At 42.4% G+C, this 27,425-nt stretch overlaps 1 protein-coding gene across 7 annotated transcripts in view; it reads left to right on the forward strand.

Annotated features, from left to right (window-relative positions):
- The window catches only part of LOC140716771 (rho GTPase-activating protein 32-like), a 518,900-nt gene that overhangs the window by 271,897 nt on the left and 219,578 nt on the right, over positions 1-27,425 (forward strand). For all 7 annotated transcript variants that reach the window (XM_073029618.1, XM_073029623.1, XM_073029624.1 and 4 more), the window contains one exon: positions 23,828-23,914. In XM_073029618.1, coding sequence (XP_072885719.1) covers positions 23,828-23,914 — 87 coding nt within the window. The remainder of the gene's footprint in view (positions 1-23,827; positions 23,915-27,425) is intronic.

The following is a 27,425-nucleotide window of genomic DNA, read 5'->3' on the forward strand; positions in this document are numbered from 1 at the left end:
TTTTAGGTTTTATCTTCTCTTGCAAGTTAAATGTATCAGTAATTGCTTGAAGACTGGTCTAAGTGGACTGGTAATTCACATCAGTGACTGAGGATCAAAATCTACACAATGTCAAGATGCAGTACATGCAATGCTAATCAGATGACAGAAAGCCCTATTTTTCGGCCATGAAATTACTTCAGCTTCACTTCAATCTATCATAAAGAATTTAGAAAGTAAAGAGTCAATTTACAGTGTAATGTTATAACCAGAAGAGCTGCCTTCAGAATGAACCCTGCCCGTCAGCACCAATTTATGAAATACATGGTTAGCAACAAATTGAACGAAAGGGATCAACATATCTGAACAAGCATTCCCCTATAGGCTTCAGGTACAGTGCACAATCCTATATTTGGAGATCCAGCTTTTTACCTGGTCGTGATTTCTGGTTTAAGTTGTGTTTCAGAAACTTTAGTGCGAAAACCTAGGGCCCATTGTTACGTTATGCCATCAATGAATATATAATTGAGAATGTTTTTTTTTATAACACATAAAACATTTCTTAAACACTGCTTTAAAAAAATTATTTATTTATTGAATTTTAGAGATTACAAAGAATAAATGTGATAATAAAATAGTAAGAAAAATGATTATTAAACACTGCTTAAAAAAACCCCAAAAGTAAATAAACGACTAACTTAACCGGAAGTGGACTGCTATACGGCAGCTTGAACAGTTCTTAAAACAAGAAATGCAAACTCAGTTCTCTAAAGTAGTGGATGCAAAAGTCCAAATGATTTACACAGTCAGTTAGGAGAGACTTTCCTTGTAATAAATTCTCTTTCGTGACGTTACTGCTGATCCCAGCCAAAGTATGCCTTGCCCGAAGGATTTACGACGAAGGAAATAAAACGGCTTAAAGGAACAGACCTTCCTTGGTGAAACCCTGCATCCAGCTCTTTCTGCTCTTTTAACAATGCAGGAGCTATCTTGGATTGCAGGTTACTAATTCCTTCCGAATGAGGATCAAATAAGGTAGAACCTGTTTCACCGCCGACAACACCAACTTTTCTCGATCCTTCAGCTTCCCGAACTTCGATAATTCTTCACTTTCTGACTGGACTTTAACTGGCAGTGATTTTCAGAACTGCCGGCACAACAATTCTTACAGTAAAAATTAAAACTCCACTTTTGAAACGAAACTGCATCATAAAATCAAATACTCAGCAGAACGGAGTCACTGACGAATTAAACCACGAACTGACCTGCGTCACAGCGATGCGTTTGAAACCCTGTTGAAACAGGCCATCACATGACCTCTCACTGGCGGGAAAATTACATCACTTCACCATCACAAGACCATTACATCATGCCCAGCAGAGCCTCAATTACATCATGGTCATGTGACAGTCACAAGATACTCACGGGTACGTAACTCCATGCAGTTCTGAAAGAATGGAGTATCAGCTGTCCCAGCTTTCAGAATTACAGGCTCTATGTTAATTCTCTGGTGTTCATATAAAAATATCTGAAGGCAATGTTTTAAAGAAAAAGAAGGATGATAAAGTTAGAGGCTTTCTTGGAAAAATTGTTTTTGAATTGTTTTCTACCTAAAGAATTCTGTTCCAGGAATTAATTGCAACCTTGCAGGGATTACACTACGCTTACTCTGAGAATACTGCATGTGGCTTTCAGATGCAGGTTATGGTCCAATCCCATTTGTTTGTGCTTTGCATTGACACAGTGGCACACCAGCAGTGATTTTGCAAGGTGGCAGTAAGTTTCAGTAAGAATTTATGACTTTGTCACTTAATTTCAGTTTTGTGAATAATAGCTTGAGAGGCTGAAGCTTCGAGTTCAAAAGCAGTGTGCCAGAGAGAGAGAGAATCTCCATAAGGAGTTCAAAGGCAGTGGGAAAGAGGGGCTTCATGAATTCAAAGGCATGGGGCCGAGATGAATTCTTCCTTCCAAAAACGTGCAATATTCTCAAATTAAGGGAAATTAACCTCTTTATGGTTGTCATTTATTCCTGGCATAGAGTTTTATTGCTAGAAATTAAAATCAAAACTAATTTTTCCAAATGGGGTTTCAGGATTTTTACTTTTGGTTTTAATTGGTGAAAATCAAAAACAAAATCACATTCTGAATAAAGGCAGTATGCCAAAGTTTAATTGCCTTTTCATCTTCAAAACATTGTTTTAAGATTTTTTGGTATGTGTGCCTGAAAAGACAGGGCTTCTGATAAATACTGTATCTCTTGAACAAATTGTATGAGTTGGTATGGACTACAGACCTAAAAAAGGGAGAAGAGGTTGAGGAAGAGATATGCAGACAAATAAGGAAATGAGTAAAATAAATAGTGATGGAAAATTTCAACTACCCAACTGTTGAATGGATCAAAGTGGTAGTTGAAGACACACACACGCACGCAAAAAGAGAAATTAAAGTAGTGGATATTCATGGGTTTATTATCCGTTCAGAATTCCAATGACAGGGGAAGAAGCTGTTTCTGAATCGTTGAGTGTATGCCTTCAGGCTCCTGTACCTCTTCCCTGATGGTAGCACTAAGAAGAGGGCATATCCTGGGTGATTGGACTCCTTAATGATGGATACTACCTTGCATCGCTCCTTGAAGATGTCCTGGGTGCTGGGGAGTCTAGTGCCCATGATGGAGCTGACTGAGTTCACAACTTTCTGCTGCTTATTTCAATCCTGTGAAGTGGCTCCCCCATACCAGACGGTGATGCAGCCAGTTAGAATGCTCTCCATGGTATATCTGACTTTGGTGACACACCAAATCTTCTCAAATTCCTAATGAAATATACAGCCATTGTCATGCCTTCTTTGTAACTGCATCAATATGTTGGGCCCAGGGTAAATCCTCCGTGATGTTGACACCAGGAAATTGAAACTGCTCACCCTTTCCACTATTGATCCCTCGATGAGGACTGGTGTGTGTTCCCTCATCTTACCCTTTTTGAAGCCCACAATCAATTCTTTGGTCTTACTAGGGTTGAGTGCAAGGTTGTTGCTGTGACACAACTAAAACAGCTGATCTACAGTTTCAAGAGAATGTTTGTGAACCCTTTGCAATTGCCTGGTATTCTGTACTAATTTACTCATAAAATGTGGTCTGATTTTCATCTAAGTCACAATCTGCCTAAACTAATAACACACAAACAATTGTACTTTTCATGTCTTTATTGAACACATTGTTGAATTATTCACCATCCAGGCTGGAAAAAGTATGTGAGCCCTTGTGTTTAAAAACTGGTAGAACCTCCTTTAGCAACAATAATCTCCACCAAACGTTTCCTGTAGCTGCTGATCACAACAGCGAGGAGGAATCTTAGATTATTCCTCCACATAAAACTGTTCCAGTTCATCAATATTTCTGTGATACCTTGCATGAACAGCCCTCTTCAGGTCATACTACAGCATCTCAATTGGGTTAACTTCTGGACTCTGTCTTGGCCATTGCAAAACACAAATTTTCTTCTTTTTAAACCCTTCTGTTGTTGATTTATTCTTGTATTTCAGATCATTGTTTTGCTGCAACATCCAACTTCTATTAAGCTTCAGGTGACGGACTGCTACCCTGGCATTCTCCTATAAAGTGTCTTGATACAATTTTGAATTCATTGTTCTCTCAACGATTGCAAGCTGTCCAGGCCTTGAGGCAGCAAAGCAGCCCCAAACCATGATGCTCCTTCCGCAATGCTTCACAGTTGGGATGAGGTATTGGTGTCCTTTTTCCACCAAACATAACAATGTGCATATCTGCCAAAAAGTTCAACTTTTGTCTCATCTGTCCACAGAACGTTGTCCCAGAAGTGTTGCAGAATATCCAGATGGCCTTTTGCAAACTTCAAATGTGCAGCAATATTTTTTTTGGGAAGCAGTTGTTTCCCCCGTGTCCTTCCATGAACACCATTCTTGATCAGTGTTTATCTTATAGTGGACACATGAACAGAGACTTAAGCAAATTCTAGGGATTTCTGCAGGTCTTTTGCTGTTACCTTTGGGTTCTTTTTCACCTCTCAGCATTGCACGTTGTGCTCTTGGTGTGCTTTTTGCAGGATGTCCATTTCTAGGGAGAGTAGAAACAGAACTGAGTTTCCTCCATTTGTAGACAATTTCTCTTACTGTGGCCTGACAAATAGTCAGGTCTTTAGAAATTCTTTTGTAGCCTTTTCCAAGCATCTCTCCAGTTCTTCTTAAAAGGTCCTCTGAAAGTTGTTTTGATTGAGGCATAGTGCACATAAACAGATCTTTCTTGAGCAGAAAGAACAGGCTCTGTGAGTAACCTGTCTGTGTGTGTCTTTTTTATAGAGCAGGGCAGCTCTGCAACCTACACCTGCCATCTCATCTCATTGATTGGAACACCTGACTCCAAATAGCTTTTCGGGAAGGCATTACTCCAGAGGTTCACATACGTTTTTGAACCTAGACTGTGATTGTTTAAATGGTGTACATTTTGGCCCAATTAAGCAGCGGCTCTATTTTGCTGAAGTTTCATAGAAATAGTTAAAAAAAAATTTAAAAAACAAACTACTGTAACAAACTGAGTAACAAATTATGTACCGTAGATTCCGGATTATAAGCCGCTACTTTTTCCCCACATTTTGAACAGCTTTGAACTCTGCGGCCTATAATCCAGAGCGGCTAATACATGGTTTTTTTTCATGCCGCCTCGTAAACATTTTGCCTCGTAACAGTAGACCAATAAAATTGATGAGTAGTTCACAGAGGTCCAATGAAATTGTACGATAAATCAAGCGCACTTTCACAATTAAATTATTGTAAATCAGTCATTTGTACTCACCCTCATCAACATGGAAAATACTCGAAGAAAAGCAAGACCCGAGCGCGTCAGACCCGATTAGACCTGATCGCGTTATGCAAGCGCGTCAGACCCGATTAGACCCGATCGCGTTACGCAAGCGCGTCAGACCCAATTGGACCCGATCGCGTACGCAAGCGCGTCAGACCCGATTGGACCCGATCGCGTTACGCAAGCGCGTCAGACCCGATTGGACCCGATCGCGTTACGCAAGCGCGTCAGACCCGATTAGACCCGATCGCGTTGCGCAAGCGCGTCAGACCCGAGCGAAAACGCTGCTTTTAAGTTAAAGTCGATCAATAACTTTTCCTGGTAGGCTGCAGTATATATATTTTTACCAGTCGCTAGGAGATATTGGAATGTTGTTCGTGCTGTTCAGTAAAAAAGTATATGCAACGTAATTTGTGTTACCGATACGTATGTATATTTAAAAGTAGCGGTGCGGCCTAAAATCCGGTGCGGCCTTTACAATTAAAAAATTGCTTTTATTTCTAAAATTAGAGCCTGCGGCTTTTAATCAGGTGCGCTCTGTAGTCCGGAATCTACGGTATTTAACAAATGGTGTACTCAGTATTGACAAAAATTACAGTTGCTTGTGTGTTATTAGTTTAGGCAGATTGTGTTTGTCTATTATTGTGACTTAGATGAGGATCAGACCACATTTTATGAGTAATTAATGCAGAAAATCAGGTAATTGCAAAGGATTCACAAGCTTTTTCTTGCAACTGTATCTTGCTCCTGTTAGCCTTCTTGTCACCATCTAAAATTCTGCAAACAATAGTTGCGTGGTCAGCAAGTTTATAGATGGCATTTGAGCTGTGCCAAGCCACACAGTCATGGGTGTAGAGAGGGTAGAGCAGTGGGCTAAGCACCCATCCTTGAGGTGCACCAGTGTTGATTATCAGCGAGGTGGAGATGTTATTTCCGATCTGCACAGATTATGGTCTTGCGGTGAGGAAGTCCAGGTTCTGGAGCTTTTCGATCAGAACTGTTGGAACGATTGTGTTAAACACTAAGCTGTAGTCAATGAACAGCAGCCTGATGTAAGTATTGGTATTGTCCAGGTATTCCAAGGCCACTTGAAGAGCCAGTGAGATTGTTTCTGCCTGTTGTGGCAATAGGCAAATTGCAGTGGGCCCAGTTCCTTGCTTAGGCAGAAGTTGATTCAAACCATAATCAACCTCTCAAAGCATTTCATCACTGTAGATGTGAGTGCTATTGGATGATAGTTGTTAAGGCAGCTCACCCTGCTCATCTTAGGCACTGGTATGATTGTGCCCTTTTGAAGCAGGTGGGATCTTCCAACTGTAGCAATGAGAGATTGAAAATGTCTTTGAAGACAACCACCAGTTGGTTGGCACAGGTTTTCAGAGCCGTATGAGGGTTCACCCTCTTGAAAAATGCTCTGACTTTGGCCTCCGAGATAGAGATTGTTGGGTAACTGGGTGCTGCAAGGATCCTTATTGCTGTAGTTCTACTTTCCCCTTCAAAGTGTGCATCAAAGGCATTGAGCTCATTTGGGAGTGAAGCTTCACTGCCATTCATGATGTTAGGTTTCACTTTGTAGGAAGTACTGGCCTGCAAAGTCTGTCAGAGTTGACATGCATCTAATTCTGCCTCGAACCTCAATCAGAATTGTTCTTTTTGATTTTGAGATAGCCCTCCGTAAGTCATAACTGGACTTCTTGTATAGTCCTGGACCACCAGATTTGAATGTCACAGCTCTCACTCTCAGCAGACTATGAACCTCCTGGTTCATCCACAGCGTTTGGTTTGAGTTTGTACATAATGCTCTCGTAGGCACACACTCATCCACACGGGTTTTAATGAAGTCAGTGACAATTGTGGCATATCTATTCAGTCATGAAGATGAATCTCTGAATACTGTCACGTCTACCGGATCAAAGCTGTCCAGTAAGTGCTCCTTCACCTCCCTTGTCCTTACTTTCTTGGTCTTCTCTACTGGTGCTGCGGTCTTCAGTCTCTGCCTGTTCTCGGGGAGTAGAAGTGCACCAAAGTGTGGACGTGGGATGGCACTGTAACTGTTCTTGATGGTAGTGTAACAGTGGTCTAGTGTGTTGGCTCCTCTGGCTCCACAAGTGATATGCTGGTGATAATAATTTAGGGACTTTTTCAAGCTGGCCTGGTTAGAATCCCTCACAGTAATGGGGAAGGTATTAGCGTATGCTGTTTCATGCCTGTTGATTACATTGTTCAGTTCGTCTAGCACCCCTACCAGGTTGGGACCCCCTGGTCTAGAGCCTGTTGGATATGAGTCTAAAGTGGAATATACACTACTGAGATAATAGCCGAAAACCTGCGCGGCGGATAAAAATGGATGACATTTGTGCACCATGAGGAGTTGATCATAAAGCATACTCTACCTCCTCTGCCTTTGAATGACTCAGTAATCTTATCTTGGTAGTGAACTGTGAAGCCAGCAAGCTTCATGATTCTCAATGAGATTATGAATACAGAAATTATTTTTAAAAAAGGGGGATTCACAATTTGATTTGATAATGCAGTATTAACCAGAACAAGCAAGTAGAAGTTGAGGAATTTCGAGGCAGTCTAATTATAATATGATGCACTTAAAATGACGACAGTGATGGAAAGACTTGATTAAAACCAGACTAATGGATAGGAGAACAGCCGGTTTGGAATGCAAGTTAAGAAGATATAATGGACAACAACACAGGAATGCATGAAAATTAGGAAGAAGGTCAAAAAACAATTAAGGCGGCTAAATAAAAGCATAAAATTAATTTGCCAAGGAACATAAAAAAATATTGTAACTGTTTACAGACACAAGGAGATAAAAGGCTGAGGTGGGAATAGTGCCATGAAAAATGAACAAGACAGGCCAGTTGAATGGGTAGTTTGTGAGGTGGTACATTCCTCCATCTGCTTAAGCGGCTTCTGTGTGCTCCTAATGCATAGTCTTCAGGTTTTCAAAACCAGCCCAAATGTTCTGTCTCCAGACTGAGCATTTGAGAGCCAGGAGTCAATGAAGATGCTGCAATTCTTCAAGGATATCTTTAGTGTATCCTTGATATTTTCCTGTGTTTGTCTAGTAATCTCATACCAAGTCTGGTTTGTGTCAGGTTTGAGGTCTTCAGGTACACTTTTCTTCAGTCAACCAAAGACATTGCTGGCATATTTAAGGTGGTAATTAATTTTTCATCAATGTCTGTCTCCAGCAAGCAAGCAGGGGTGTGGAACACCCTCCTCAAATTTGGTTGCCCACTGAAATTGGCCTCCATCTTACATTATCCCACAATGGCAGGTAGGCCATGATGTTAACCAACAAGGCTGCAGCAGAACCAATCTCAGGGAAGTCAGGTGTCAAGCAGGGCTTGTGCCATTCAATGTTACTGATTGTATCTCTTACAAATACATGCAAGTTATTAATATCACAAGCACTGAGGATCCCAGCACTGTTCCTTGTCCTAAACCATTGGTCTCAGACTTACAATCCAAAAAGTATCTCTCCACCTCTGTGTCATCTTAGCAGGCCAATTTGGGACCCTGTTTGTCAGCTTGCCTTGTATCCCATGAACTCTAACCAGCATACTATGAAGGACTTTGTCAAAGGCCTTTTAAGTCCATGTGAACCATGTCTAACACACTGTCCTCAGCACTAAACTTAGCTCTTAAGAAAATTCCAATTCATGAAGCCAGATTTCCCTCTATCAATGCCATGCTGGCCATCTCTTATCAATGTATAGCTTTCCAAGTAAATCCTGTGCACAGAATTTTTTCCAGTTATTTCTGCACCACAAGTGTAAGACACATTGGCCTGCAGTTATCCGGCTTTTCCCTACTTCCTTTGAACAAAAGAACTACATTAGGTATTCTCCACTTAACTGGTGCCTTGCCTTTGGCTGGTGGATTTTCAAAAATCATTGTCAGGATCCCAGCAAACTCTACCCTTGTCTTCCATAGCAGCCTGGAATACATCTCAACAGGCCCTTGAGATTTATTTACCTATAATTTCTCCAGGATATCTAACACCTCCATCTCTTCCTCTTCCTCCTCCTCCTAAATGATCTGGAATATCACCGTCCCTTTCCCTGAATTCTTCATGCCTGAAACTTGTTGTGGTGAACTACATATACCTGTCTGGACACGCCCCCTTGCTGACGGTTCCTGTGGCTCCTCCCACAGACTCCGGTATAAAGGCAATTGGAGCCACAGACCCTTCCTCAGTCTCCAGGATGTTGTATGATGGTCACTTGCTGCTTGTGCTTTCTTCCAGCTAATAAAAGCCTACCCTAACCCACGTCTCAGAGTTATTGATGGTGCATCACTTGTATACCTCAGATCATTGAGCTGTCACTGTCAAAGTTCAGGGCTCATCCTGCCCTTCTTTCAATCATGTTTTGTGATTATAATGATATTCTATACCCATCACTGTGAGCACCCATGTGCTAATCAACATTAAGGTCTTTAGTCTCTCAGGCTTCTTGCATTGCAATATATGCAGTTTAGCCTACTATGTACATGACTTATTGTGCCCCCATTTGTTCTGTGTCCAAGATTTAGTCTATCTTCTATATTTGACTGTACCTTCTTACATGCTATACAAATAGTCTGTGTTCTGTCCCCTACCAAGTTAGTTTAAACAGGATCAAATCTCCATGCAAGAATATTGGGCGCCTTCCAGTCCCAATACAGCTCATCCTGATTTTACAGGTCCTATCTTTCTCTGCAGCAGACCTGATGATCCAAGTTTCTAAAGACCTTTCTCCTGCGCCATCACTTTAACCACGTATTGATCTAACCTGCCCTCCTACACATTCATATGTGGCACAGGATATAATCAAGGATTACAATCTTGAAGGCCCCGTTCTTTAGCCTCCTGTCTAACTTCCTAAAATGGTGTTGAAGGACATCATTGCTCTTTCTATCTCTCCTTGATACTGTAACCTCTGACCAGTCAGAATGCCCTCCACTGTTCTCTGATATGTTCCTAACTCCAGCATCAGGGAAGCAACATATCATCTTAGACACCACAGAAATGCCTTTCTAATCCCCTCAGGACCAAGGTCGCTATCACAATAGTTTTCCTCCCCTGCGGCGCAGCAAAGATAACTACAGAGTCTAATCAACACAGTCTCTCTCCATGCATTTATCCTATCATCCCAAGAATCATTCTGGTGAACCTTTGTTACACTTCCTCCATAGTAAGAACATACATCCTCAGACAAGAAGACCAAAACTGCTCAAGCCTGTCCAAGGCACAGTGCAATTGCAAGAAGCCATACCCATTAACATTCCATTTGCCTCCTTAACTACTTTCTGCATCTAACTGCTAATTTTATTGATTGATATTCAGAGGTACTTGTGTGTATCCAAATTATACTGCATCTGCCACATATTTGCCCACACATTATTCAAATCACTCTGGAGCACCTCTGTGTCCTTCTCACAGCTCACTCTCCCACCCGGTATTGTATTATCCACAAACTTAGATATGTGTGGCTAAGTAACTGGTGCAGGGGGCAGGGCTTCAAATTCTTAGATCACTGGGATCTATTTTGGGGAAGGCATGACTTATACAGAAACGATGGGTTACACCTGAACTCAAAGGGTACTAATATCCTGGCAGGATTGTTTAATATAGCTGTTAGGGAGGGTTTAAACTGAATTGGCAGGGGGAAGGAAACCAGGGTGTTAGGGTCGAGGAAGAGGAAAATAGAAATAAGTCAAGGAAATCCTGCTGTTCAGGAGGATTTAAACTAATGTGGCAGGGGGATGGGAAAAAGTGCAGAGAGACAGAGGGGTGTAAATTAAGGGTAGAAGCAAAAAGTAGTCAGGTGAAAAGTAAAAGTGGCAGGCAGGCAAATCCAGGGCAAAAATCAAAAAGGGCCACTTTTCAACATAATTGTATAAGGGCGAAGAGTGTTGTAAAAACAAGCCTGAAGGCTTTGTGTGTCAATGCGAGGAGCATTCGTAACAAGGTGGATAAATTGAATGTGCAGATAGTTATTAATGAATATGATATAGTTGGGATCATAGAGACATGGCTTCAGGGTGACCAAGGATGGGAGCTCAACATCCAGGGATATTCAATATTCAGGAGGGATAGACAGGAAAGAAAAGGAGGTGGGGTAGCCTTGCTAGTTAGAGAGGAGATTAATGCAATAGAAAGGAAGGACATTGATCATGGGGAACAAGATCATAGCAGACCAATTGAATAACTACTTTGGTTCTATCTTCACTAAGGAGAACATAAATAATCTTCTGTAAATAGTAAGGGACCGAGGGTCTAGTGAGATGGAGGAACTAAGGGAAATACATGTTAATAGGGAAGTGATGTTAGGTAAATTGAAGGGATTAAAGGCAGATAAATCCCCAGGGCCAGATGGTCTGCATCCCAGAGTGCTTAAGGAAGTAGCCCAAGAAATAGTGGATGCATTTGTGATAATTTTTCAAAACTCCTTAGATTCTGGATTAGTTCCTGAGGATTGGAGGGTTGGCTAATGTAACCCCACTTTTTAAAAAAGGAGGGAGAGAGAAACCGGGGAATTATAGACCGGTTAGCCTGACATCGGTGGTGGGGAAAATGCTAGAGTCAGTTATCAAAGATGTGATTACAGCACATTTGGAAAGCGGTGAAATCATTGGACAAAGTCAGCATGGATTTGTGAAAGGAAAATCATGTCTGACGAATCTTATAGAATTTTTTGAAGATGTAACTAGTAGAGTGGATAGGGGAGAACCAGTGGATGTGGTATATTTGGATTTTCAAAAGGCTTTTGACAGGATCCCACACAGAAGATTAGTGTGCAAACTTAAAGCACATGGTATTGGGGGTATGGTATTGATGTGGATAGAGAATTGGTTGGCAGACAGGAAGCAAAGAGTGGGAATAAATGGGACCTTTTCAGAATGGCAGGCAGTGACTAGTGGGGTACCGCAAGGCTTAGTGCTGGGACCCCAGTTGTTTACAATATATATTAATGATTTAGATGAGGGAATTAAATGCAGCATCTCCAAGTTTGCGGATGACACGAAGCTGGGCGGCAGTGTTAGCTGTGAGGAGGATGCAGGGTGACTTGGATAGATTAGGTGAGTGGGCAAATTCATGGCAGATGCAATTTAATGTGGATAAATGTGAGGTTATCCACTTTGGTGGCAAGAACAGGAAAACAGATTATTATCTGAATGGTGGCCGATTAGGAAAAGGGGAGGTGCAACGAGACCTGGGTGTTATTGTACACCAGTCATTGAAAGTGGGCATGCAGGTACAGCAGGCGGTGAAAAAGACGAATGGTATGTTGGCATTCATAGCAAGAGGATTCGAGTACAGGAGCAGGGAGGTTCTACTGCAGTTGTACAAGGCCTTGGTGAGACCGCACCTAGAGTATTTGTGCAGTTTTGGTCCCCTAATCTGAGGAAAGACATTCTTGCCATAGAGGGAGTACAAAGAAGGTTCACCAGATTGATTCCTGAGATGGCAGGACTTTGATATGAAGAAAGACTGGATCGACTACGCTTATACTCGCTGGAATTTAGAAGATTAAGGGGGGGGGGGGGATCTTATTGAAACGTATAAAATTCTAAAGGGATTGGACAGGCCTGATGCAGGAAGATTGTTCCCGATGTTGGGGAAGTCCAGTACGAGGGGTCACAGTTTAAGGATAAAGGGGAAGCCTTTTAGGACCGAGATGAGAAAGAACTTCTTCACACAGAGAGTGGTGAATCTGTGGAATTCTCTGCCACAGGAAACAGTTGAGGCCAGTTCATTGGCTCTATTTAAGAGGGAGTTGGATGTGGCCCTCGTGGCTAAAGGGATCAGGGGGTATGGAGAGAAAGCAGGTACAGGGTTCTGAGTTGGATGATCAGCCATGATCATACTAAATGGTGGTGCAGGCTTGAAGGGCTGAATGCCCTAGTCTTGCACTTATTTTCTATGTTATATTTAATTATCTTATCTCAGTCATTAATATAAATCATGATTAGCTGTGGTCCAAGCAGTGAACCCTGAAGTACACCACTAGTGTACTAGATCTGTCAATCTGAGAAATTCCTGTTCATTCTTGCCCTGTTTCTTGTCTGCCAAACATTTATCTATCCAATCTCAATTTTTCCTATTAATGTCTTGCATGGAATCTTAGTGAAAGCCTTCTGGAAATCCTCACTCTCTGATCTACCTCCATATGCTTTACATCCTCCAAAAATACCAGTGAATTTGTCAAGTATGATTGCTTTGATGTCAACTGGAATGTCTTTCATGATGAGGATGTCTCCAAGTTCACGGAAGGGGGTCACAAGTTTCATCCAGAAGTGCATCAAGGATGCTGTTCCCCAGAAATCGGTCAGGGTCTATCCAAACCAGAAGACCTGGATCAACAGCTCCGTGTGAGCAGCACGAACTGCGAGACACAGAGCTTACATTGCTGGTGACCAACAGGAACTGAAGAAATGCAGCTACGATCTGCACAAAGTCATCAAGGCAGTGAAACGACAATACAGGGACAAGATCCAGACACAACTCTCCACCAACAACACATGCAGCTTATGGTAAGGTCTGCACAGCATCGCTGACTTCACAGCTAAACGCAGTGGTGTTTCCAACATCACTGCCTCTCTCCCAGATGAGCGAAATTGTTTTTATTCTTGGTTCGATGTCCCCAAAACTAAGCCCCTGAGGAGAGCTGCCAAAGTGACCTGCACCTTGGTCATCTCTGAGGCTGAAGTACACAAATGTTTCCAAAGAGTGGACAGCCGCAAGGCTGCAGGACCAGACGGCATCCCAGGGCGGGTACTCAAGAGTGCGTGCGGCACAACTAGCAGGTGCATTTACAGACATTTTTAATCTCTCCCTCCCCCAGTGTAGAGTGCCCTCCTGCTTCAAAACATCCACTATTGCTCCTGTACCTAAAAAGACCAAGGTAACATGTCTGAACGACTGGCATCCTATCACACTCACCTCAATAATAAACGTTTTGAGAGGCTGGTCAAGGATTACATCTGCAGCTTGCTACCACCCAAAGTGGAGCCCCTACAATTCATCTACCAACACAACTGATCTACAGATGACACAATAGCCACAGCTCTGCACACTGTCCTTACACATCTGGAGAAGAAGGATGCTTATGTGCGAATGCTGTTCTTGGACTACAGTTCAGCATTCAACACCATAACTCCATTCAGGCTCGACAAGAAGCTTAGAGACCTTCGCCTTCACCTTGGTTTGTGTAACTGGATCCTTGACTTCCTGTCTAGATGGCCGGCAGGTGGTAAGAGTGGGCTCCCTCCCCTCTGCCCCTCTGACCCTCAACACAGGTGCCCCTCATAGCTGTGTCCTAAGCCCCCTCCTTTACTCCTTGTATACCCATGACTCTGTCGCCACCCACAGCTCCAATCTGCTAATTAAATTTGCTAATGATACTAAACTAATTGGCCTAATCTCAAATAATAACGAGGCAGCCTACAGAGAAGAAGTCATCTCTCTGACACAGTGGTGTCAAGAAAACAACCTGTCCCTCAATGTCACAAAAACAAAGGAGCTGGTTGTGGATTACAGGAGGAATGGAGACAGGCTAACCCCTATTGATATCAATGGATCTGGGGTTGAGCGGTTTAAACAACTTTAAGTTCCTCGGCATACACATCACCGAGGACCTCGCGTGGTCTGTACACACCAGCTGTGTGGTGAAAAAAGCACAATAATGCCTCTTTCACCTCAGACGGTTGATGAAGTTTGGTATGGGCCCTCAAATCCTAAGAACTTTCTACAGGGGCACAATTGAGAGCATCCTGACTGGCTGCATCACTGCCTGGTATGGGAACTGTACTTCCCTCAATCGCAGGACTCTGCAGAGAGTGGTGTGGACAGCCCGGCGCATCTGCAGATGTGAACTTCCCACTATTCAGGACATTTACAAAGACGTATGTAAAAAGGGCCCGAAGGATCATTGTGGACTTGAGTCACTCCAACCACAAACTGTTCCAGCTGCTACCATCCGGGAAATGGTACCATAGTATAAAAGCCAGGACCATCAGGCTCCGGGACAGCTTCTTCCACCAGGTCATCAGACTGATTAATTCACACTGATACAATTGTATTTCTCTGTTATATTGACTGTCCTGTTGTACATACTATACATTACAAGTTACTATAAATTGCACATTTAGACAGAGACGTAACGTAAAGATTTTTACTCCTCACGTAAATGAAGGATGTAAGTAATAAAGTCAATTTAATTTAATTCTTTCATTGATCTTGTTGATCTTTTCTAAGTTTTTAATAATGGACAGCTTTTTTTCCACAATTACTTACAGGCAAACTGGTCTATAATTCCTGCTATTGAGGACATTTACCTATCTTCTGGTCTTCACCTGTGACCGATGAAGATGCACATACTTTGATCAGTACTTCCATTTATATGGTGCTGAGGTGGTGGGGCTACGCTCCCACTATTGATTAAAAGCTCCCAATGTTGTGGGTCTCAAATAGCCTCTGACAACCAAGTCTAGCTCCAGGCCTTCACGTGGGGCTTAACTGCTAAGCATGCCAAAGCAGTTTCTACTGGCAGGAGAAGGGGCAAAGGAGGTTACTGGTGCCTTAAAACCAGCCGCTTCAAGCAGCGAATACCTCTGACATCTTGCATTAAAGTAAATGCAGTTGAGCTCCCAGCCCTCCCATGCTCCCTTACCTGTCTGCTGTGCCTACTGGACTTGCATGGTCTGTCCTCAACATTTGGGTCAAACTCTCCACCTACTCCTCTGCTACTGAGTTTCCCACCTGCTGACAAATTAGTTTATACTCATCTGGAGTACTGTGAGTAAATTTTCCTGCAAGGGTATTAGTCCCCTTCCAGTTTAGGAGCAAACTGTCTTCCTTGTACAGATCGCACCCAGAAATAATCCCAATGATCCAAGTACCTAAAACCTTCCCTCTTCCATCAGATCTTTAGCCAGGCATTTGTCTATCTTATGCCTAGCTCCCTAAATTCACTTTGCAGGACCTCATCCCTCTTTCTGTTTATGTTGTTACTACTAATGTGTAGTACAATCACTGACTGTTCCTCCTTCAGAATGTTTTGCACCCACTCTGAGACATCCCTGCCCCCGGCATCAGGGAGACAACAGACCATTCTGGAGTGTCATGCTAGGCCACAGAAACAATTTTTTTCTCTTCTCATTAACAAATTCCCCACCACTACAGTTCACTGAGGTTTCTGCCCTCTCCTGCTGTGCATCACGGCCAACCGTGGTGGCATAAAGTAGGTTGCAGCTGCTGCTTCCTTTGAAAAGGTCATTATTCCCAACTGTTTGAGAGGGATTTATCATAGGGACTCCAGTAGTACCTGCCAGCATTTACTGCGACTTCTTTTCTCTCTGTACCTGCGGTGTGACCAACTTGGTAAGTGTATTATCTGCCATATTTCATGAACTCAAGATGCTTCATTGTGAGTCCAAATGGTCAATGCAGCCAGGAGCTCTAGCTGGATACACTGCCAATGGAAATGTCTCCAATCTCCTGCATCCTGATGGAGGAGCATACCACAGCCCTGGCTTCCACTTTACTCCCAGTCATTGGCTAATACAGTACAGAACCATGCCCTTCGGCCCAACTTGTCCTTGATGATCAAGTTGGACAAGTTGTGCCAAAGTACTTGTCTATCTTTGGAAAGCAGGCAAGTGCGTTGGGCCATAAAACTCTCATAAGTTAAGCCTAACACATGAATGTATCAGTATGTTTTATCGGAATTAGCCAAAATATTCGCATTAAATACTGAGATTTAAAACCAGCTATTGGAAGGCAAATCTTTGTAGTATGTTTGGAACTAGCTGTGTGAGTGTTGTAGTTAGGGAACTGGTGGCCCTTGTACCAGCCCCCATGGAGTGTAATAGTGTGCCATGTTCTGTAATGCACTTTCTGGGAGCTGCACAGTAGTAATTTGAGGTTTTGGTTCAATCTGGCCATTGTAACTTGATTAAAGAATGTTTGGTTCTTTAAAGTCATTCCATTCCAACAGAAGTCTTGTTATAAGCCAATCATCACAATGCCCCTGTAATGTCCTAACTGAGTATTGTTGTGATGAGTCTCTGATCATGTTCCTATGGTGACGGTATGATTGCAAATTAACCCGATGCATCAGCCTTCAAACATTATGCTGAGTCGGCTCTTCAGTGCAGGAGCTTTTTGATTGCTAATGCATACATAATGGTGAAGTGGGAATTAAGAGAGATAAAAACTGAATCCTCAGGCATGGTTCTCCTTTGAAATAAAAGCTCCGTTAACAGTTTCCATTTCTTGGTGTGGGTAGGGCCGTTTAGACATGGGGAGAAAGCTGACTATTTCTTAATTACCAGAGAAGTGTAATGTGATCTCATTTAACACACACAAAATGCTGGTGGAACACAGCAGGCCAGGCAGCATCTATAGGAAGAAACACTGTTGAAGTTTCGGGCCAAGACCCTTCGTCAGGGCTTATCTGTATCTTACCTGGAGTGTGTGTGGACTGTGCTATTTCACTGCCAGTGTTAATGGTGGAATGCACCCCTGGCTTAGATTTGAGCAACACACAAAATACTGGTGGAACTCAGCAAGTCAGGCTGCATCTGTCCTCCTCCTCCATTATGCAATTAGCATTTCTGGCAGCAGTGAAGATCTCGCATCTCTTGCTGTGTTCATGTCAGTAGCTTTCAGGCAGCATCTATGACAGGGAATAAACTATCGGAGTTTCAGGCTGAGACCATTCATTAGGACACACCATATTTCCCTCCATAGATACTTCCCAGTTCCTCTTCTCTCAATTCTTCCGTCTGCACCGCTTCTGCTCTTAGGATGAGGCTTTTCCTTCTAAAATGGAGATGTCCTCCTTTTTCAAAGAAAGGGGCTTCCCTCCCTTCATCATCAACGCTGCCCTCAACCACATCTTTTCCACTTCACACACGTCTGCTTTCATCCCATCCTCCCGCCATCCTACCAGGGATAGGGTTCCTCTTGTCCTCACCTACCACCCCACCACCCTCCGTGTCCAGCACATAATTCTCTGAAACTTCCACCACCTCCAACAGGATCCCACCACCAAGCACATCTCCCCCCTACTTTCTGCTTTCCGCGACTCCCTTGTCCATTTGTCCCTCCCCACTGATCTCCCTCCTGGCACTTATCCTGCAAGTGGAACAAGTGCTACACCTGCCTTATACACCTCCTTCCTCAGGGCCCTAAACAGTCCTTCCAGGTGAGGCAACACTTCACCTGTGAGTCTGTTGGGATGATTTCCTGTGTGCGGTGCTCCCGATGTGGCCTCCTGTATATTGGTGAGACCCAACTGTTGTGATGGAAATGAGACAGATTCTTTGGGTCTCAAAGGCAAGAGCTCTGGACACAGTTTTAATAATAAGGAGTTTATTTACAAGGGGAGAAAAGCTTGGGAACAACACAAGCGGCTACAATATTCGCACAAACGTGCTTAGAATAGACGAGTGTGGGAAAAGTTGAGTCTGCAGTACAATACACAGGAAAACGGTGTGGGGACAGAATACAGGTACACATACAAGCAAGGGAAAAGTAACTACAACACCTGCCACCCCTTGACTATGGGCAAGCACAGCTCTCTGCTACAGGGACAACAATAAACATTCCCACAACCCTATTCAATGCACACCTTACCACGTGTCTCCAGCGCTGTTCTGCAGTCTTCAGCCTGGAGTGAAGCAGGGTGGTCCCTTGAGGATGGCAAAAGAGAGCGAGCCAAGCACGTAGCACCCTTTATAGGTCAGGGGGCTGGAAGGTCCAGCTCAGGTGATTCACCGGGGGGGGGGGGGGGAACGGCTTGGTGCTAGACAGGTTATTCCAACTAAGGTGGCCAATGGTTAAGTGTGCATTGATTAGTTGGGAAGGGTGAAATGTTGACTGGCAGGTGGTGTGACTTCCGATCAGGTGAGGACAGTGCTGTCATGTGACAGGCACGGCTCTCTGGTTACACTGGCGTAGATTGGGAGACTGCTTTTCCGAGTCTGCCAGAACAAGTGGGATCTCCCAGTGGCCACCCATTTTAATTCCACGTCCCATTCTCATTCACACTGTTGTGATGAGGTCACACTTGGGTTGGAGGAGCAACACCGTATATTCCGTTTGGGTAGCCTCCAACCTAATGGCGTGAACATCAATTTCTCAAACTTCCGGTAATACTCCTCCCTCCACCCGCTTAGCATTTCCCATCCCCTTTTCCCCCTCTCACCTTATCTCCTTGCCCGCCCCTTCTCCCTCTGGGGTTCCACCCCCACCCCCTTTTCTTTCTTCCATGGTCTTCTGTCTCTTTCACCAACTTCCCAGCTCTACTTCATCCTTCCCTCTCCAGGTTTCACCTGTCACCTTGTGTTTCTCTCTCCTCTCTTCCCCCCCCCCCCCCCCCACCTTTTAAATCTACTTCTCTGCTTTTTTTTCTCCAGTCCTGCCGAAGGGTTTTGGCCTGAAACGTTGACTGTAATTTTTTTCTGTGGATGCTGCCTGGCCTACTGAGTTCCTCTAGCATTTTGTGCGTGTTGCTTGGATTTCCAGCATCTGCAGATTTTCTCTTGTTTATGCTACCGGTTTGCTGAATTCCACCAACATTTTTTGTGCATTACTCAAGATTTCCAGCATCTGCAGAATCTCCTGGGTCAGACTTGTTTGCTCATCCTATTAATTATTTACCCCTGTTAGACTAGTAAATGAAGCACACTTTCTTGCTTTCTATTTTGATCTTTTTAAATAAATGCTCCTTTGAGTGACCTTCCGTGTTCCTGTTCATGTGAACTAAACTGGTTCATTACATAAAACACATTTTCAAACCTGATTAAATTATTTATGCAGGTGCAGGTTAAGAACATGTTTAGTGTTAGGGAGCAGCACACAAAATGATGGAGGAACTCAGCAGGCCAGGCAGCACCTGTGGAAAAGAATAAACAGTTGACATTTTAGGCTGAGACACTTCATCAGTGTTAGGGGAGCTGTTCAGACCTTATGCAGTGCTGATTGTAGTTCACTGTAGCCATTCCCTATGCTTTGAGATTTGATTTCTAGACAGTAGACAAATGTCTGGACTCTCTTGTTAGGTTATCATTTCTCTGTAATACGAGCAGAGTCCATAATATGTAGGAGGAATTGCTCACATAGTATTTAACTTGAGCTGTAAATGTTTGCTTGTGGTTTTCTTTTTCCTTTTTATCTAGAGACAGCAATAATCAATTATTACCTAGCAAAGTTACAGGTTCTCAGAGCAGCTGATCAGGTATTTTGCCTACCAATTTCCAAATTCCACGATTGACAAGGTACCTACTGCCCTCAGCTAAATGTGTATTTATGAACATCTGAGAAAGAATGTTGGCTGTGACTAACGTCTAGATGCCTTTACCTAAAGCTCTGGTGTTCTACAGTTGAAAACCTGAGGATATTACGCAATGCTGTTTGTTAGGTATCCTCCCTCTTCCCCGCTGCCCTGGAAGGATATCTCATGCTGAAGCTTGCTTTCTTTACATGCACATCTGAAAAAGGGAGCCAGGGAATATTTGATCTGTTTATAGCCTAGATGTGTAGCCTAGCTACTTTCATGCAGTCTTCTTAACAAAATAGCTGTGCCTCCTGCATTCAAAGGTGAATCACCCTCATATAATATATATGTGTGTGTGTGTGTATATGTTGTGTGTATGTGTGTATATATGTGTGCTTGTGTGTATATATAAAACAGAGGAACAGGAAGACTGGGGATGTGAGGTAGCTCAGAGAAAGTACTTATGAGACAAGCATGGAGAAACCAAGCTTCCATGCAAAGAAAGAAATCTCATATGGTAACTCAATGGAGGTGCTTAAAATTAGGCTTTTTAAAAATTAAATCAGAAAACCTTTCGAATAGCCAGATTGTCAGTAATTGAAGACCATCACTTTCAGATAATTAGCAGGAAGACAAAGAAAGAGGTTAGGAGCAAAACCAAAAAATGCTAGAAACGTAGCAGGTCAAAGGTACTTTATCAGACCCTTTCCACAGATGCTACCTGACCTGCTGTTCTCTGCAGTTACTAAAGATGAGGAAAAGGCTTCTCTCATTTGGGCCAGGGTCTGCCTGACTAGAAAGAGAATATATTGTAGTATTTAAAGAAAACTCTGAAGTTGCACTGTTGTCTTGGAATTATTTCCTCATTTTAAAGTGTAGTGATCTTGATATATTGTCTGTTTGCATTTTCTTTTAAATCAGGAATTGCCGGAGGATATTAATAGTAGCTCAATGTCATATGTGACGTGTATGATGTGGGTTGGGGGGTGGGGACGAACAGACAGACAACATGGAATACGTCATTGAAAATACATTTAAAAAGATTGAAAGCATGTCCCTTATATATAAAAACAATTCTCTAACTATGTCATTTGAACCCAGGTGGCAGGAGCCTACCTTCTAATCAATTTGTTACCTGCATAAGTAATCCGAATGTATACTTACATCTGCATTGCCTGTTAGTGTTTTGGTAAATGCTGAGTATTGGATTTAAATTAGTGATAGACTGCTGAAACTCACTCTGACACTTAAACTTTGTGTGCTGGCTTGTGTGTAGGTTGTCTTGATCTGAAATGGAGATGAGTTTGTGGGCATAAGGAAGCAAAGTCCAAATTTCAGTTGTTGATAATACTGTTGTTAAAATTGTGTTATAACTTTTAATTTAATAGGTGATCCAATGAATGGAAATATTTGGTTTGCATTACTGTATCAAACTTCCCCATAGCTCTTCATTTCTCTAGGTTATAGCTGACGGGTCCCTGTGGTACATAATAGATTATAGCTTTGCTCCCTGAGTTGGAAGTAAGAAATAGCATAATTTTACCAGTGAAGTTGCAAACTTGAGGTATGTTTCCTTACCACAGGGGTGAAATCCATCACTAATTTTGAAATAGCCCAGTGGCGATAACCCTTTCGAGGCCCCTTTTTAATTTACACATCAGGTTTCTGAGGCAAGGTGTCCTACTTCATTGAATCAGTGAGTGTCTCAAGTTTCAGGCAATTCACTCCCTGCTATCAGTACTCTTTGTTCCATTTAGTTTGTAGTTATTCTGGAAGAGTTAATAAGGTTGGTTGGAAGTCCCATGTCTTATGGCTATAGTAAAATCACATGAAAACATAAAGAGAGATTCAGCTTGGTTAAGACTGCCTTTCATTTTCTGGTCACACTGTCTCAGCTAGGTTTTGTGTTTCAGAAGTTCACTTTCGGGTAACCTTTAGAACTTGACTGTTTGCTTGGAGCCATTTCCTTATTTTGAAATGCGTGTCTTTGTTGGATTTCACTTTAAATGGAGAATTGCTTGGAGAGGTTAAGAGAAGCTCAATGTCATATGCAATGTGTGCATGGGTTGGGGGAGGAGAAGGAGCAGCCAGCCAGCATGAAATCCATTACCGGAAGCTAAAGACCACTTTACATAAACGTAGTGTTCGGCACAGTTGAAAAAATTCTCCCTCCAGTAAACAAAAGGATGAAGACTGAATTCAATAAAATATTCACGCCTAAGCACACCTCTGCTTTTCTGATTCAAAAGGAATTTATAATTTAAGATTCTGTGTATGCTCAGTGCTAATGGGTTTCCACACAATCGGTCTAGGCAGTGCTGCATAGCTGCTCAGAAGCCAAGCCTCGTTCTTGTTTAATGAGCAAATGTCATGTTTTGGATAAAGACTCTTACGTGAACTGTTCATGTCCCCACTGAGTTCTTTGAGCGGTGAAATGTCTGGCAGGCAAATCATTGCTGCACGTATTTCTGTGTTGCTCTTGGCTGCTGCTGAGCTCCATGCTGTCGTTCCTCATCCTGTGGGACTCCTGTTATTACAGAGCAGCTGCCTTAGCTAAGCAAATTGAGCATGAAACGGGCAGTGCGGAACTGGGTTAACGGGGAGCTCAGCCATGGGTTATAAAAGATCCGGATGGACATCATGAAAGTTGTTCGATACAGGCGATGGATTTTTACAGATTGATCTTTTGCCTTTTGTACTAGCATACGGAGGATGAATATTTTACTTGTTCTACCTTTTAGTTTGTGCCTGGACATAACCCAGTGCTGCTAGACCTCTGCTGGTCTGCATATTGTGAGAGAGGCATTGTTAGTAAAGGGTAAGTGCAAGGGTGTAGTGGGATTCTCCCTCTTAAAATGGGAGCCGCTCAGTGCATATTGAGCTTTGATCATTCAGAACCTTATCGAGGAAACCTTTTGTGTTATTGAGGAAACCTTTTGTTAACCTATAAATGCACATCATCAGAACAAACATTTGACATGAACCATAAAATTTTACTCCTCACTAAACCTGTGTATTACAAAATCATCCAGCCATTATTGAAGCCTACCACAGTAAATGCAAAGAACATGCCCTTCTTCATAAAAGTAATTTCAGGGGAAAGCAGAAGCTTAAAGGTTGCATTGTTGTTAAGATGTGTAAATTGCAACCTTTTCTGCTCTGAATTCCAATATCTACCAGTGGGCTAATGACTGTGTGGTCATTCTTTTAATGGTGCCGTGTGGCTTTTTATTACAGACTGGATAAGCTATATGTATGCTAAATAAGAACACTTCAAAATGTTAACACTTTAATTTGAACCTGTGTGAATCTAGCTCTCTGAATTGCATTTACTTTCAAATAGAGATTGAGTCTGGTTGGAAATTACAGACTAATGAAAGGTCTGATGAATCAGCTATGTTAGGACATCACTGATCATAGCAAGGTGTTAACCATCCTCCCCCAACTCCACCTCTACTGTACTCTTCCTCCCCTATATTCACCATCCCTTTCACTTCCTCCATTCTGTCCAAATCTCCTGTCTCCTCCTATGTCACTTTTTGACTGTATTGTTGTCCCTCCAGTTTCTTTAATGTAGTTTCAGTGCAAAGTACTTTGGAGTCAGCAATGTCAGTGAGACTGTCATGCATTATTTACTGAATTGTTTGCTGTTGACCTAATTGTTTTTTTAAATATTTCTCTTCCTTCCAATTCATCTACCCGTTCTCGATTTCTTGCCATTGTATAGCTGGTGCTGACAGAGGAACAGAGTGATGTGAACAAGAATGGTGCTGACACCAAAGACCTTGTGTTTCTTGTTCAGGTCTCCTGTCAGGTAAGATTGCATGGACTATTGGTTATTGTTTTAACTTGTTGATCTATACATTAGTGCATTTCATGTCCTATGATATAGTGCACCTGATACAATGGAGTATTTGTGAAAGCAGACGATTAAGAATCCAGTAAGTCAGTGTAAAGGTCAGAAAAATATATTGTTTTCAGTAGGTGGGCTTAAATCCTATAGATTAGCTGTCACCATGTAGCGATTGGTTTGGTCCTGTTTAAAACATTAGGAGTTTTCTCAATCACTGGAACTGATGGTGAATTATATTTTGTACTCTGGCTATGTTCTCTTACCCCTTTACTGGTCATGAATCGAATTATCAATAATATTAGCAATAGAGAATTTAGGAAGAACTTCTTCAACTTAATGTTTAGAAAATGGCATTTTGCAGCAGCGAAAATAGATAACTCCTGAAGGGAAAGAATAGCAAGTTATGCTAGTCATGTTAGGATGTGCGTAGATGGGTACTTAATGCTCAGCATGAGCATGGTGGCTGAGAGGGCCTGTTCCTGTGTTTTGAGTCTTTGTGGAGAAAGGAGTGCACGCACTGTTTAAAATATATGCTGCTGTGCTACATGTTCTGTCATTCTACAAGTTGTCACTCTTAACCTGCCCTTATTTGTTTCTCACCCCCGTATTGAATTGTAATTTCCATCTTTTGCTGCTTCTCTTGCCCTCTATATTGTGTATATAGACATAATGTTTGTTACATCTAATGAACACAGAAACATAAGTCACCAGATAAAGCTTAATTCTGATCATTTCTGTAATTTTCTCAGAGTAACACTATATATTGGAGTTATTAACTTTTTCATTCTTTTAAACTATATCTTTGAATGGGAACGTGTATAGTTAGCCAAGAGTATAATTCTCCCTTTGCTGTTACACTGCAGCACCCTAAAATGACGACGAAACAATTGAACGGCAACCAGGTTGGGAAGCTAACTCTTAAATAGAACTGATAAATTCACAATTCAGAGCACCATTTTTCCATTGCTAAGTATTTATTGAAGTACTTGGCTGAGACCATTTCTCAGCATGGGGTGGAGAGAGGGATAAACTTGAGTTAGCTATTTCTTGAGGTAGATTTCAAAGGAGACTTTTATAAATGGCTGAGTTTTGAATCTTGTACTTCAGCTACCAGGTGACCATAATGCATCTCCTCTCAATGCTATGTATTATAGAGGCAATGCTCTTTGGCCAATTACAACCCATGGAGGAACTGCCAATAGTTAGAGGTTTAAGCAAAGGTGTACTCATCTCTCTTGCTGTTCAGTATGCATTGGTTAAGGCTGTTGTATGTACTTACTCACTTCTAGATCTCGCATGGTCTGGTTCACTTAGTCAGGATTTGTGAATAGAATTGAACTTTGAGCAGTCAGTGAACATTCCCAAATTCTGATCTTGTGATGTAAGGAGGGTCATTAGTGAAGCAGTTTAAGATGATTGGACCAGGGACACGATCCTGAGGACCTCCTGCTGTAATGTCCCAGGACTGGATTTGTTGTCTCCCAGTAAACCCAGCCAGCTTCCTTTATGTGATCTACCACTCTCATTGTTAGAGTGCTTTTCTCATTATACTAATTTGACTTCAACTTTATCGGGGATTCTTGATGAAAGACTTATTTTCAGGCATCCTTGATGTCAAGAACCGTTAGTGTTGACTCCATTCTGGAATGTAGCTCTTAGGTCCGTGGTTGTGATGTGGTCTGGAATAGAATGATCCTGGTGAATCCCATGCTTAGTAAGCACAGTAAGTGCTGCTTGATGGCACTGTCGGTGACACCTTCCAGGGTAGTAATTAGCTAGATAGGATTTATCCTGCTTTTTGTGAGCAGCGTGTACCGGAACAATTTTCCACATTGTTTGCCTGGAGCAGTTGGCTATAAATATGGCTAATTTTGAAGCATGAGCATTTAATATTGTAGCCAGGATGCTTTCTGTTCTCATTATCCTTGCTGTGTCCGGTATTCTCAGATTATTTTTGTAATATTGTTTGGAGTGAATTAAAAGGTTTGCAGGCTTGTTACTGTGCAGATTGGGATCTCAGGAGGAAGGTGAGCTGTGTCATGCTCTCACTACATCTGACAAAATGCTTGTGAATGTTTTAACCATTTCTTTTGCAACTGCATGCTGGTCCCTGCCATAGTTGAGTATTGGGAAGTTCTTGCCTTCTCCTGTAGGCTGTTTAATTTTCCACTGTTCTTGAAGTGACAGTACTGCAGAGCTTTGATCTGATCTGATCTACTGTATTAATCATGAGATTGCATGCTGTTTATTGTTCATGTGTCCTTTTCAGCTTCACTGGAGGGAAATGTTGTTCATCAGTAAACCCCAGCTTGCCTTTCTGCACCGGGCCTTGATGTTAAAGATTTTGATGCTGTACATTTGTGCTGCCACTGATGGCCCTCTTGCAGCTGTTCTTGATTTGTTGTGAGTCTGTTCCTTTTAGAATCAGAATCAGGTTTATTATTACTGACATACAGTATGTACTGAAAATTGTTATTTTGTGGTAGTAGTACACTACATAAAATTCACTGCAAGTTAGAATAAAAAAATGAATAGAAAGTGCAAAAGAGGAATAACAAGGTAATATTCATGGGTTCATGGGGCCATTCAGAAATTGGATAGCAAAAGGAAGAAGCTGTTTCTGAAATGTTGAGTATGGGCCATCAGGCTCCTGTACCACCGCCTGATGGTAGTGAGAAGAGGGCATGTTTCAGGTGGTGAGAATCCTTAATAATGGATGCCACCTTTTAAAGATATCCTCAGTGGTGGGGAGGCTTCTGCCCATGATGTAGTGTGCAGGGTGTCCTCAGTGTGATGTTGGGACTCCATAAGGATTGTGCAATGTTCACTCTAACCTGTGGCATCATAGCAGATGAGTCTGCAGCAAGGTAGCAAAGGTTCTTCACTTGTGCTGGATCTGCAGGAATGCCATTCAGGAATTGTCCCCCTTAGTCAGTAGTAGTGCAGCCAAGTTCCTCTTTAGTTTTAGATGTTGAAGTCTCCTGTGCAGAGTACATTGTGTACCTTTTTCAATGTTAATGCCTCTTCTAGGTATTGTACAACTTTCAAAAGCTATAGTTCATCAGCAATGGGAGGATGGGTAGGTGGTAATCGGGAGGAGCTTCCTCTGGTTATGTGTAATGAGACTTGGGGTCTGGAGTCAATGATGAGGACCATTCGGGATACTCCCGTCGGTTTGTGTATCATCTTCTGGTCAGTTTGTCCTGTTGGTGGGATAAGGCACTGAGTACAACTGTATCAGGTGTTACTTGTCTACTGTTCTGTACTTTCTCTACTGTTCTTTGCTTTCCCCAGAATCCTTTGAGGAGTCAGGTGCAACATCAAAGTTTTGATACACCTGATTGGCTTACTGTACCATTTCAGAGAGTGGTTTGGGTTTGGAAATTCCCGCGTGGGAATTTAAACTGCAGGTGGCAGTGTTTTTTTTAACAAGGTCGAGTTGCGAGCCCGACATCAACCGGGCACGAATGGA

Source organism: Hemitrygon akajei, chromosome 26 (assembly GCF_048418815.1).
Source record: "Hemitrygon akajei chromosome 26, sHemAka1.3, whole genome shotgun sequence".
NCBI classification, from domain to species: domain Eukaryota; kingdom Metazoa; phylum Chordata; class Chondrichthyes; order Myliobatiformes; family Dasyatidae; genus Hemitrygon; species Hemitrygon akajei.